General features: G+C 53.0%; 2 protein-coding genes across 6 annotated transcripts in view; one reads left to right on the top strand and one right to left on the bottom strand.

The window, feature by feature from the left end:
• Window positions 1-5,370, top strand: part of SLC25A26 (solute carrier family 25 member 26) — a 146,720-nt gene extending 141,350 nt beyond the window's left edge. The window contains exon 10 of one of the 3 annotated variants that reach the window (XM_079795780.1): window positions 4,907-5,349. In XM_079795780.1, the coding sequence (XP_079651906.1) occupies window positions 4,907-5,024 (118 nt within the window). In that variant the 3' untranslated portion in view covers window positions 5,025-5,349. Of the gene's footprint in view, window positions 1-4,906 lie in introns of all 3 variants that reach the window. The other 2 variants (XM_079795781.1, XM_079795782.1) reach the window with 2 other exon arrangements.
• A 512-nt stretch (window positions 5,371-5,882) lies between these two features.
• Window positions 5,883-13,347, bottom strand: part of LRIG1 (leucine rich repeats and immunoglobulin like domains 1) — a 107,965-nt gene continuing 100,500 nt past the window's right edge. For all 3 annotated transcript variants that reach the window (XM_079795778.1, XM_079795777.1, XM_079795776.1), the window contains 7 exons: window positions 12,779-13,099; window positions 11,226-11,507; window positions 9,575-9,994; window positions 8,953-9,078; window positions 8,367-8,513; window positions 7,638-7,928; window positions 5,883-7,551 (listed from right to left, as the gene is read on the bottom strand). In XM_079795778.1, the coding sequence (XP_079651904.1) occupies window positions 7,295-7,551; window positions 7,638-7,928; window positions 8,367-8,513; window positions 8,953-9,078; window positions 9,575-9,994; window positions 11,226-11,507; window positions 12,779-13,099 (1,844 nt within the window). In that variant the 3' untranslated portion in view covers window positions 5,883-7,294. The remainder of the gene's footprint in view (window positions 7,552-7,637; window positions 7,929-8,366; window positions 8,514-8,952; window positions 9,079-9,574; window positions 9,995-11,225; window positions 11,508-12,778; window positions 13,100-13,347) is intronic.

Genomic DNA, 13,347 nt, shown 5'->3' on the forward strand with positions numbered 1-13,347 from the left:
ATGGATGGATGGATGGATGGATGGATGGGTGTGGAGTGGCAGCTCTGAGGACGCAAGGACTTTCGGACAAGAACTGGGCTCAGCAGAAAGGACCCCTCAGAAGGGGGAAGGGCAGAGCGGTGGCCCTGTGCCATGCTCAGCCACCGACAGCCACCACCCTGGGAGGGAATTAGGGCCTGGGTGCTCAGCGCTGAGGCTCATTTGGACACCAGTTCCACACTGAACAGCTGGTGTGAGAAAGTGAGGTGTGAAGCAGCTTGGTTAGTAGCAGGTAAGATGCTCACTGGCCCAGATGGTCGTGGGCCCGAGGCGTGGCATGCAGCAGTGCTAGATCAAGTCAAGCTGCCGAATCCCACTCATTCATTTCAGTATAGTTCCTGTCGGATTCTATGCAAGTCGCGGTCAGACCTCTCCTCTTGCCCTGAGCTCTGTGGACTTGGTGTCGAGCTGGCGTGGTGCTGACCTCAGGAAGCGAGAAGGGTGACACTTTGGTCTCTCGTGTTAGTTCATTCCAAGTCCTGGCTCACATGTGCTTTCTCCAAAATAAAAGTGCCGCACCGCGTGCTCATCTGGCCCAGCAGTGGAAAGCGCTGGGAGCTGCTCAGCCTGCCGCACCTTCCTGGCTTCCCTCTGTCCATCACCTGCTTCTTCGCCCGCCGGCTCCCTGCTGAACAGCGTAGGTCTGCTATCTCCTTCGACTGCTCACTCCAACAGCCCTGCCTGTTGAAGTCTTTGCCTCCGAATCTGGTTGGGGCACTCATTGGACAAATTACTCTTAAGGCAGTAATTATGTTAAACGATTCGAATGTCATCTGAAGAAACCATGAACTGCTTCCATCTGCCTCTGGCCAGGAGCTGCTGAGCTCACGAGCAGCAAAAGCTGAACCCAGACACTGGCGTTAGAGTGGAGTCAGGTATAATGGAGCAGAGGAGACCTCGCGGCCAGTCTTCCTGCCCCACCTGTGCCTCTGCAGGCAGTAGCTCTGCTCGGGCCAGAGGGACACAGTGGCCTCAAACCTGTGTCTGCAGGCAGGGCAGGGAGGGACTCTGCTCAGGCCACAGGGACACAGTGACCTCAAAGTGGTAATTGATGAGTTTCTGTCCTCGCCAATCACCTCATGTAAAAACAATCTACATGATGCTGAGATGAACAACTTTTTTCTTACAAGTGTATTTTGGTCTCCTATAGAGTTTTCATGGTTATTTCTAAGTAAGAAAAAGAGGTCTAATTTTATCTGTAGTATTTTAATTTATGATTTAAATGCTAACTTAGATAATTAAAATAAGGAACCATTGCCCTAGCCAGTTTGGCTCAGTGGATAGCGCATTGACCTGAGAACTTAACCCTTTGCACTCGCTTGCTTTTTTCTCAATTCCTTTATTCTACTCGGGATTTAATTTTTTAAATACCCCAGATTTTACAAAGCGCGGCAGTAGAATAAAAAACTGGAGTTTCTTTTCATACAAACTTATTTATTTGGATTTTTTTATATTTCAAATTATTGATACATTCAAAGAGTAATTTTAATCTCGACATCCGAGTGCAAAAGGTTAAGGACCTGGATTCAGTTCCAGTCAAGGACACATACCTGGGTTGCAGGCTCGATCCCTGGCCCTGGTCAGGACACATGTGGGAGATGACCATTCGATGTATCTCTCTCACATAGATGTCTCTCTCTGGCTCTCCCCCTCTCTTTCACTCTCTCTAAAAATCAATGGAAAAGAATCCTCTGGTGAGGATTAAAATAATAAATGAAATAAAATAAGGACCTGCTCACACTACCCTGAAGTCCACTTTCTGCATACAAGGGGAGGCAAGTTGCCCTCCCGCAACACAGTGCACACAGGAAGCAGCTGGGCAGCCGTGGCCGAGCAGGAGGGCTCGTTCTGCTGTTGTGTGGGGGGCTACCGCCTAGCTTTCCACGGTGGCCTCCCCGTCTCTGGAAAGAAAAACTGCTGTTGGCATAACTTTGCCATTGTCCATTTTCTTCCCTAGACCTGATCTTTTCACTAGTAAATTTACTTCTGCTGATTTTGTAATTTTGTTTTTCTGCTTACAAAAGTAATACTCTTGGTTAAAGAAGTTAAATTATCCCAGAAATAGAGGCAGGGAATGCTTTTTATTTCACCTTACATTTTACATGATGGCCGCGCTGGAAACAGTGGTCTTGGGTTTAGACCCTTGCTTGTCATTACTTTGAGTACTTCATGCCACTCCCTCTGAAGTGTTTCTCTTGAGAAGTCAGTTGACATTCTAATGGGGACTCCTTTTTATGTAATTTTCTCTCTCTCTCTCTCTCTCTCTCTCTCTCTCTCTCTCTCTCTCGCTGCCTTTAAGATCCTTGTCTTCAACATTTGCCATTTTAATTACAATGTGTCTAGGTGTGGATCTCTTTGGTTTCATCTTCATTGGGACTCTGTGCCTCCTGAACTTGTGTGACATTTTCCTTCACTGTTTGGGGTAGTTTTCTATCATTATTTCTTTATACAGGTTCTCTGTTCCTTGCTCATCCTCTTTCCCTTCTGGTGTTTGTGTCATGTGGATGTTACATTCATGTTGTCCCAGAGCTCCCTTAAGCTATCTTCCCACTTTTTAATATTTTTTTTCTATTGGCTTCTCTATTTGGGTATTTCTACCTTGTCTTCCAAATTGCTGACTCGGCCCTCTGCTTCCTCCAATCTACTTTTAATCCCAGTGTGTTCTTCACATCAGATGGATCACTCTTCATTTCTGTCTTGTTCTTGTTCATGGCCTCTATTTCCTTTTTCATGCTGTTGTAATTTGTGCTAAGTTCTTTAAGTTCTTTATAACCATGGCTTTGAACTTTATGTCTGATAGGTTGTCTCCATCTCATTTAGTTCTTTTTCTGGAGATTCTCTCTTTTCTCTCATTTGGGGATTTCTGTCTCCCCATATTAGCTCTCTTTGTGCTTGCTCCTATTTATTACATAGAACTGCTATGCCTCCAAGTCTTTGTGGGATGGTCATATGTAGAAAGTGTCTTGAGGGGTCCAGAGGTATAGTTTCTTTGTTCTCCTGAGCTGGATGCTCTAGGAATGCCTCTTGTGTGTGTTGTGTTCTCTTGTTGTAATTGGGACTTGATTATCGATGTCCCATTTGTGGGAGGGATCTCCCCTCCAACTTGCCGCCAGAGGTTCAACCCCAATGTCGTCATGCCAGCTGTCCAGTGTTCGGGGACTCCTTAGCCCATAGCCTGGGTCTGCCTTGAGTCTCACACCTTGATTGACCCTGTTCTGTGCTGTGCTTCTTTCCCCCAAAGAGCTGGCTCAACAGGTGTCAGCTGCAGGTGCTTAGGGTCCTGCTGGCTTTTGTCTGCCTGAGCAGTCTGGGATGGTGTCTGCAGTGGGGACCCAATAGCTGTTACTAATTAGATCAGGCAAAGACTCAAAGCCTCCAGAGACTCGCCTCTGCCTGGAGACAGATTGGAGTAAGTCTTGAGTATCCTCATGCAATTGTCCACAGGTGGGGTGAGAGGTTTTCCAACAGGGTGGGGCAATTGCTTCTGCCTGGAGGCTAGTTGTTATTCTCAGTCTCTTAATAGGCCTCAGAAACTCCACAATGTGGGGCAAGGGACTTTCCAATAGGGTGGGTCAACTGTCTTCCCCCCAGGCAACAACAGCAGGATAACAAAAGTTTGCCTGAGAAAGGTATAACCTCCACAGTGTGAGGGAATGACTCAGCACAGGAAACTGAGGTGTCTGCCTTCAGAGCTCTATACCAGGATCCCCCAACCCTGGCTTATGTTTATACAGCTTCAGTCCCCTCTGCTCTCCCTCTGCTGGAGCACAAGGTGAGTGGCTGCACATGGAATTTTGTGCATTGGCCCTTTACTAAATACAGGGTGCCTGTATTTCCTGCCCTCTCTCCCTGGCAGGCAGCAACCCTGCTGCTTTTCACAGCCAGATGTTATGTGGGTACCCTTCTCAGTTCTGGTGCTCTCCGCTGGGAAGCCCAAGTTGGGGATTAGAGCCCAGAGTTCTCAGTGGGAACCCCCCCACAGGCTGACATATCCCTCTGGGACTTCAGCTGCTGTCTGTGGGAACCCTCCAGCCCTTTGGCGCCTCTGCCCCTCCTACCAGTCTCTATGCGGTCTCCGCTTTCCATCCTCAGTTATCAGGGTTCGCTCCAGCCTAGTCCTCAGTTGATTTTTCAGGGTGGTTCTTCTGTATTTTAGTTGTAATTCCAGTTTGATCTTGGGAGCATGTCTGTTAGCTTCCCCTTACTCCCAATGTACATCCCTAGTAACATTGTTTTTTTTACCTTGCATTTCCTTAATTATTCCAAAGTTGCAACTGTCCCAGTGACTCTTTCTGAGGTGCTTGGGGGCTGACCTTCTACTCCCTTCCCAGCCCCTTCCTTTCTTCTCCTTCACCAAAGGCAGGCGTCTCCTGCCTCTTGCTGTGCATCCTCCTTGTGGTCTCTCAGGACCCAATGTGCCTGAGTCACTGGGAGGAGCAACAGAGTCATCCGAAACCTCCTCTAACCCTCAAGACCACCTGGCCTTCCAGGGTAGTGTGTCCTTTGACTCCTTTATCAAAGTCAATTTCATCATCTCTAAAAGGCAAAAATGGTCTGGAGATTTAAACAGGACTATTGTGGGGACAGGGCTACTATTTCTTGACTAATTATTTGACTTAATTGTGAGCACTCACAAGTAAGCTGTTTGGTATGTAGCCACTTTCACCAACAAACAGCTGGGCTCAGACATCAACAAGTCTACTTGGGAATGTACTTGGTGCTATTCTAAAAGGAAAAACACACATTCTAAGTAGTGTGGGGTTTAATGAGTATAGTGTGTTGAGTTGAACAAGCTGTGGGTATTGGAATTTCACCTTCTTTACACACACACAATCAAGAAAAAATCTCTCCTTTGCTTTTCCCCCAGATTATTTGCAGGGGTCTTCCCACGAATGGCAGCCATCAGCCTGGGAGGTTTCATCTTTCTTGGTGCTTATGACCAAACGCATAGCTTGCTGTTGGAGCTTGGCAGAGAGAGCCCGTGAACCACACGCCCGCAGCCACGCCTACAGGGGGCCACTGTGAGCGCTCCCCCTCCTGCAGCCACGCCTTCAGGGGCCAAGGTGAGAGCTCCCCCTCCCACAGCCGCTGGGCCCTCTGAACATGCAGGCAGTGAAGCCCAGGCCCCGCAGGTCCACACGGAGCACGACTTCCAGGCTACAGGCGGCTGGGATGATGTCATCTACGTATTTGCCAGAAAGTTAAGAGAGAAAACGATGCCTAGAGCAGTACTTTGAACGATTTTCTCAGAACCCCTTAATAAATAAGTTTGGTGATCTAAGGCCGGCCCCTCCGAGCTTTCATTTGACTGTGTCTGCCCCTCCTTCCCTGCCGCCTGGCAGCAGACTGAAGGCAGGCAGAGGGTGTACCTTCGGAGGAATGGCTAGACAAGGACAGGAGGAGCCTGTCATGTGAGGTAGTGACTCACAGCTTTGTTTAGAAAGAGTGACTACAGGTGCCTATGAGCTGGTAACCCGGCTGTTCTCGATGACCCGCAGATTTAATCCATGAAAATACGGTTGAATTTGACAGAAGTGTCCAGTGGCCCAGGTGACCTATGAAAGTGAGCGAGCGAGCGAGCAGTAGCAGCTCAGTGACTGGTGGGCCCCAGGCTGGAGGGTGGAGGGCATGCTGGGGCCTGGAGGCAGCTGGGCCGGCTTCGCAGTGTCATTTCTTAGTTCCCAGTCAGTCAGCTTTGCCTGGGTTTTGAGCTCACCATGGGAGAGAGGGATGGGTGGGGAAAGTCCCCGTTTTAGAGCGTGACTGATAAGCTCCAGAAAATTGGAGTCCCAGGAACCTCGCGCCGCCTGCCGGGGGCCACGGTGTGCGACCTGCTTTGCTATGTCATGCACTGATTCCAAAGGTAGTCAAGGCACAAGGACTGCACTTGTCAGGGCGCTCTGGGATTCAGTGGGCGCGGCAGTGCTGGTTCATGTACACATGACCCGAGCCGCACACTTAACTTTATAAGTGAACTTTATTAAAGACACTTCACTGCCGCTTGTTAGACACTTCAGTATTTTACACGTTTTTCAATGTACACTGTACCAAAATTTCTATAAATAAATAACTTTGTACATAAAAGTAATACTTCCTCTTTCACATTGCCTCTCAGAAGCAGCAAATTCACATGTTGTGGAAGTAACATCAGTTAACTGTTGAGAACAAAATTCTAAATGTGCTTACCTTTGGAACAGTGATTATCTGACAGTAAATTAACTAGTAACCATTTTGTCAATACCTCCTAGTGCTTCAGCGCACCGGCTGAAGGATCTTGCTTTCCGGCTTCTAAGGACCTTGTTAGTTTGCAGTTTTCCCTCAAATGCCCATTGGCACTCACAGGTGGTTAGCTCCAGGCCTCACAAGTGCAAATCCCCCAGAACCCAAGGCACGGGCTCGTCTGTGCAAGGGAGGGACACGCACAGGGCGCCCGGATCCTCAGTGGAGATAAGCCCGCTCGCCCTGAAAGTAAGGACTTGATCCTCATTCTCTCCTAACACCAACATAATACTAATTACATTGGCAGAACTAAAGCATCACTATTGAAAAATCCACAGGTACCAACAGCAGCAACCTCTATCTTATTAGAAAGCCTCAAATGACAATCAAGTGATCCTGACACTTGCTTTTATCACAGAAGGCAGGCAGGCTCATTGTTCAGACCAAAGGCTGTGGTGATTAACAACGCCCACCGTGCTTGTTAAGAAAGAGCTCGAACCTATGAGGAAAAGTCCCTCAGTGCAGAGTGCGTGACGTGCACAGGTCTGGGTACAGGGAGGAGGTCTGCGAGGAGCACCCACCGAGCTCCTGTAACTGACGTGAAGTTACTTCCGACGTAAACCCGGGTCTGCCCTGCCATGTGTGATGGAGTCCGAGGGCTTCCTCCTCCCTAGTACCACCCCAGAAGCAAATGTGGTTTTTAGTGTCTATAAATTCCATCCATGCATTAAGGCACCAGAACTATCCCCACATTCCAAAATGAAACAGCAACCTGATATGAAAAATAATATTGTCAAAACTGTACGATTTTTTCTGTTAACCATGCAATGAAGATTAAAATATCCTTTGTAAAAGATATATAATATATATGAAATCTCTGAAAACTCTTATGTACACAATAGCCTCTTGCATTCTGTGCTTCAGCTGCAAGTCCTTTAAACTACAGACACTCCCCATGGAAGTTAAAACTGTACAGAGTGACGCTTGAACCCAAGCTTCCTCACAGCACGCCTCCCTCCCTCCCAGGAGACAGCGCCTAGGCCCGCGGGGCAAACAGCAGCGGCCCGCTCCGCTTCCCGGGCAGCTGTCCTGTCAGTGGCGTGGACTCGGGACCAGAGTCACCTGCTTTGGGGATGTGTCCATTCAGCAGAAGCAAGTGCCGACCTTCACTGGGGGCATCGGGAGAGTCCAGGGCGGCTCGTGTGAGCTCAGAACTGCCCGAGGTCAGTGTTGAGGGCTGGGGGTCTATGGAGTCCGGCTCACACACCCCTGGGAACATCCATGGAGGGGCCCCTGCAAGAAAGGAGAGGGCCCATCAGACCTGGCCTGGCGTTTCTGTGCTGCCCCCTGCTGGGGACGGGAAGGCAGTGACGGCTTACCTTTCCCCTCTGGAGGCGCCCCTGGCTTTCTCTTCCAGGGCGGCAGCATTCTGTCGTGGTTACTGGGGTAGAGGGACTCCCTGCAGTCAGGGCGAGACCCATCACCAGTCCCACTGTGGAGACTGTTCAGACGTGGAGAATGTTCTCGGTCACTCCTATGAGGCTCCTGGCTGCTCGGTGTATCTGACTGTGCACTGTCCCTGGACATCGGCTGAGGACAGAAGGCGTGGTCCTTGGAGTAACTGTCCACATCAGTGTGGCTGTCACTGCATACAGCTGGGCCACCGGGCTCTGCAAGACACAGTGGACACACTCAGCACCAGCGCCCACTGAGATCACTACAACCCCCTGGGACTAAGGATGGGATCTTCCAAGTTTATTTCAGATTTAACTTCATCAGACAACTGGGATCACAGGAAGAAATCCTATCTGAATGGCTCCTCGCAGCATCAGGAGCTTCTGACCCATCAGCAAGGACCCTCCACAGGGCCCTGCTGAAAGGTCGGGCCTGGCGCTCTACTGATGTTGCTGACAAATCTGGAAAGTCCGTGCCACAGGAGTACTTTAGAGACATCCTACTCACACTCAGAGAGCCAGGCCCCACACCACTTCCTGTTTAGATATGAAAACCCAATCCTGGGATGGCCTTAGACCCATAATGCCTCACTCTGAGGTCAACCCTGATTGGGATCTGAAGAACACAACACTTTTCCTGAGAAAGCATCTCACCCATCTTCTGTGGACCAGGTGTGCCACCGGCTTTCTCTGTCGCTCTCCACGGCTCCTTGCTGTACCCGACACAGAGCCGGGGCTGCCTGCACGTGATGCCGGGACCATCGGCCTCCGGAAAGAGGCCTGCGTCTCTGGGACAGACACCTGCAACAGAGTCCCACACTGTTGGAAGCGCCGGGCTCAGCACTTCACAGGCACACTGAGGAAAAGAGTGGGCGTTGCTGCTAGAAGACAGGTGTTTCTAAAACGCCCCGAGGGGGGGGTCCAGGCCCGTTCCTGAGACTCCTTCCTAGCAGCAGGCCTGCCGCAGCCGCACAGGAGGCCCTGGGGGCCAAGCGTGCCGAGCACACGCTGTCCCCCACGAGCGGCTTGCGGTCACCCGGGAGAGCTGCTGAGAGGAGCTAAGGCTCTTAGCAAGAGACACTGAGCCCAACAGAGGGACTTCCTGGGGGGCGGGGTTTTAAACTTTGCAGAACTTGCACAGGGAGGTCCAAAAACACAACAGGCTCGAGTCACCTGCCTTCCAGGTCAAACATGCTCAAGGTAATGCCATGGGAAGTTGCATCAGACTTTGTGGCTTTACCATTGCTCTCGACGTGCCCATTGGCCTGATGGCCACTCTCAGTCCTGAGCACAGTGTCCTGTCTGTCAGAAAGGGTCCCCTGAGAAGACAGGTAGCTCGGAACATCCGGCGGCACAACGGTCTCATCTGCAAGGAGACAGGACAGTCACCCCCAGGTCCCAGTCCTTGTGGTGACAAGGACACAGACACAGGACCCCCCATGGCAGCAGTCCCGGCCATGCAGAACCTGGAGTCCTGCTCAGGAGGCCTCCCCAGTGCACTTCTCACCCAGGTGTGAAGTGTGGCCATCAGATCCGAGTGCACAGAGAAAGCAGTGATGGGAGAGAGCTGACAGACACCGAGTTGCGCAGTAACGGCCCCCCACGGCAACGAGGCACACGCCCAGGACACCTCTAACCACCCCAGGTAGGGACCTGCAGAGCTCACGGTGCTGCATTTGACAGTCTTCCCATCTAACGTCCCATTCCTGGGAGTTAAGACAGTGCCAGGCGCACTAAAGCTCACTGTCCCGAATGGCTCCAGGTTCCCCAAGGTCCTAGAGTTTACATATACAGAAAGCCCTGCACTGGCCTTCCCCAGGGTCACTGCTTTCCTCCCCGGAAGCCAGCCGCCAGCAGGGTACCTGTGTTGGTGACACTGTACTCCTCCCTCTTCCGCCTGGTTTGGTAGATGATGCACACCCAGACTAAGGACGTCAGGACCACGCTGCACACCACAGCGATGGTGAAGATGCCCACGGTAGTCCCGTCCTTCCTGCAGCCAGGGCTGGGCAACACACTCAGCTGGCTGTGCGCCCGCTCGGTGCCCAGGGCATTGGACATCTCGCAGGTGTACCGGCCTGCATCCTCAGCCCCAACGTTCTGCACAACGAGCAGCTGGTTGCCGGGGGTGAAGTGGTGACGCTCAGTGAGGCTCAGAAGGCGGTCCCCTTTGAACCAGGTGATGCGGGGCGGAGGGCTTCCCGCCGCCTTGCATTGGAGCGCCACCGTCTCCCCCGCGGACACCACGCGGTCTTCCAAGGGCACCGCCAGGGACGGGGTCTCTGCAAGGTAGAGACAGGACCATTACTCTGTGGGCCTTGGTCTCCTGGACAGACAATCCCACACATCAGCAAAGGCCGCACCAGATCTGTCATCACAGGGCAAACTTCCCAGGCCCTGCTGACATGGCCAAGTCTTTCCCAGGTGGGGTTGCTGCAGCAAGAACAAGCTCCCTCCTACTGTCCCCAGCTGTCCCGTGACGGCCCGTGTCTCCATCTACTGTCCCCAGCTGTCCCGTCACGGCCCGTGTCTCCATCTACTGTCCACAGCTGTCCCGTGACGGCCCATGTCTCCATCTACTGTCCCCAGCTGTCCCGTGACAGCCCGTGTCTCCATCTACTGTCCCCAGCTGTCCCGTGTCTCCATCTACTGTCCACAGCTGTCCCGTCACGGCCCGTGTCTCCATCTACTGTCCCCAGCTGTCTCGTGACGGCCCGTGTCTCCATCTACTGTCCCCAGCTGTCCCGTGACGGCCCGTGTCTCCATCTACTGTCCCCAGCTGTCTCGTGACGGCCCGTGTCTCCATCTACTGTCCCCAGCTGTCCCGTGACGGCCCGTGTCTCCATCTACTGTCCCCAGCTGTCCCGTGACGGCCCGTGTCTCCATCTACTGTCCCCAGCTGTCCCGTGACAGCCCGTGTCTCCATCTACTGTCCCCAGCTGTCCCGTGACAGCCCGTGTCTCCATCTACTGTCCACAGCTGTCCCGTGACAGCCCGTGTCTCCATCTACTGTCCGCCACTGTCCCGTGACGGCCCGTGTCTCCATCTACTGTCCGCAGCTCTCCTGTGACAGCCCGTGTCTCCATCTACTGTCCCCCGCTGTCCCGTGACAGCCCGTGTCTCCATCTACTGTCCGCCACTGTCCCGTGACGGCCCGTGTCTCCATCTACTGTCCGCAGCTCTCCTGTGACAGCCCGTGTCTCCATCTACTGTCCCCCGCTGTCCCGTGACAGCCCGTGTCTCCCTGTCCCTTCCAGAGCAGTTCTCACCTAGAGTGTTTTATACTGTTTTATACCAAAGCCCTATTTTTTTTAAAGAGATGGAACCACTTATTCAAAAAGAAATCTTAGAAAGCAGCCTAAAATATTAAAGTACAAACAGCCACCACACTGCCCCACACCAGGCTCCACAGATGGTTGAAGAACATCGACTCTAGGTATCTGTGAAGTTTAAGAAAACGTGTCACCCACACCCACACCCACACGTATACACCAAGAGTAGCCGCAGACGAACCTAGGACAGTCAGGGTGGCGTTGGCCGAGATGGAGCCGGCCAAGTTCTGGGCGGTGCAGCTGTAAACCCCCATGTCATCGAGCTTCACGTCCGTGATGAAGAACACGTCATCGTCAGGCATGACGTGCATGCGTCGCTCACGAGCGGCGGGGAAGTCGGTGCCTCCGTCCTTCTGCCAGGCGATCTGGGGGTTAGGGTGGCCGGTGGCAGCGCACTCGAGGCGGGCCGTGGTGCCGGTCCGGATGGCGATGTCGTGCGGCATTTTGGTGAACGATGGCAACACTGTAACACAGTCAGGTCAGGTCAGGTCACGGCAAAGCCAGAACCACGGCCAGGATAACCCTCTGGCAACATCCCGCCCGTCTGCGTGTCACTCGCCCCCTTACCACCCTGTGTGCCAACGTTTGCCTCCCCCCAGGACGGCCGCTTCAGAATGAGCAGCCGCAGGTCCCCCAGGCTGCCAGCTGCTCGTGGCCACAGCAGAGCACTTCCATCAGTCTCTCTGGTACCCCGAGGCTCGCATGGTAATCAGTCCGTCCCAGGACACCCCGTAAACGCAGGCCTGGTGCCTGCCACCTTAAGTACCGGCAGGAGAGCCTGGGAAACCAAACTGCTACTCCAGCAGGAGGCGCTGATGCGGGGAGGGGAGGTGCCTGCCCCTGGAGGAGGGGGAGAGCTCCCTCCTGAAGTCCTGTCTGGAGGGTGTGGGCCAAGGCCCTGCACACAAAGCTGAAAGCACTTGTCCCACGTGTTGACCCCAATACCCCCCCATGGTCAGCATCCAGCCACGGGCCTGTCAAGGGTATTTGCTGGAGAGGCTAACAGCTCACTGAGTTTTTGAGAAACAATGAAGAGTCCCCAGAAGAGCCAAGAGAAGCAGCCAGTGTGGTGACGGGTATGTTTTCCTGTGGTCTGCAAGGGCCTGAGAACGCATTGGTTCCAGCACTTTTTAATTAGAAGTTTAATAATCAGGAACATCTCGTTAGGCTAAGGGGGGTTGGGTGGCTAACTCCTCCTCTGCCCTAAACTCACGACAACAAACAGCAGTGAAGAAGCCAACCTGACAGGCTCTGAGACTGTGTCCCAAGTGAAAAACCCTTGTCAAACACCCCAGGACTGCTTGCCCTCAGGCCGCACTCACACCAGCCTTGCACTCCACAGCCTCTGGGAGGCGGGCGCGGCTGACCCACCGCTGGCTGACCTGTCCCGGGCTGGCCTCTGGCTCCAAGGCTGTGCCATCTACTCAGAGGGCGGCCACTTCCCCAGAATCAGGTATCTTGGATCTGGATACCAGACATCTTGCTTTATGGAGGATAATAAATGGATAAAAATATAAGGCTTGGGCCCACAATTTCACTTAACATAAGTGGATAAAAGTTATTTTATCCCCAAAACAAAGACTCCACTGAGAATCTTCAAAGCTTGCCCTGAGGCCCACCCAGGCAACAGTGACACCCGTGCAGGCCGTCTCAGTCCCTCCGCACGGTAACAGAACCGCCGCATGGGGATGTGCAGGAGCCGAGCACCAGGGCAGCCAGAGGGTGCCTGCGTACCGTTCACAGTGAGCCTGGCCTTGTGTGAGTAGGTGGAGCCGAAGTGGTTGGTGATGATACACTGGTAGCGGCCCTCGTGCCCGAAGGTGACTCGGCGGAGGTGCAGGATGGTGGTGTACTCCATCACTTCCCCGTCCTGTGCCCGCACGTGGGCAAAGTTCTCCATGTCGGCGTCGGCCAGAACCTCACTGTCCTTCTTCCAGGCAAAGGTCATGGGGGAGCTGCTGCTGCTGGCCGCTGAGCATGTGAACCGGACGTCCCTGCCCACCACAGCCACCGTCGTCTCCGGCTGGGTGATGATCTGTGGCTTTGGCAAGTCCTCTGGGGAGAGAAGAGCCACTGTAAGTCACCAGGCACTTAGGACCCAGAGGCACCAGCTGCCTTTCCAGCAGGGACAGCAAGTCCTCAGCTCCACCGACACGGAGGGACTCCCACCTGGAGAGCCTGCCTCGTCCAGTTTTCTATCCACGAGCAGCCATCGCCTCCAAGATCACGCACGCCTTGGTCACAGCTCAGTCCACTGGTGCTCCACTCGCAAAGCAACCAGCGGGCTCCTTATTTAACACACT

This window comes from Cnephaeus nilssonii (genome assembly GCF_951640355.1).
Source record: "Cnephaeus nilssonii genome assembly, chromosome: 17".
NCBI classification, from domain to species: domain Eukaryota; kingdom Metazoa; phylum Chordata; class Mammalia; order Chiroptera; family Vespertilionidae; genus Cnephaeus; species Cnephaeus nilssonii.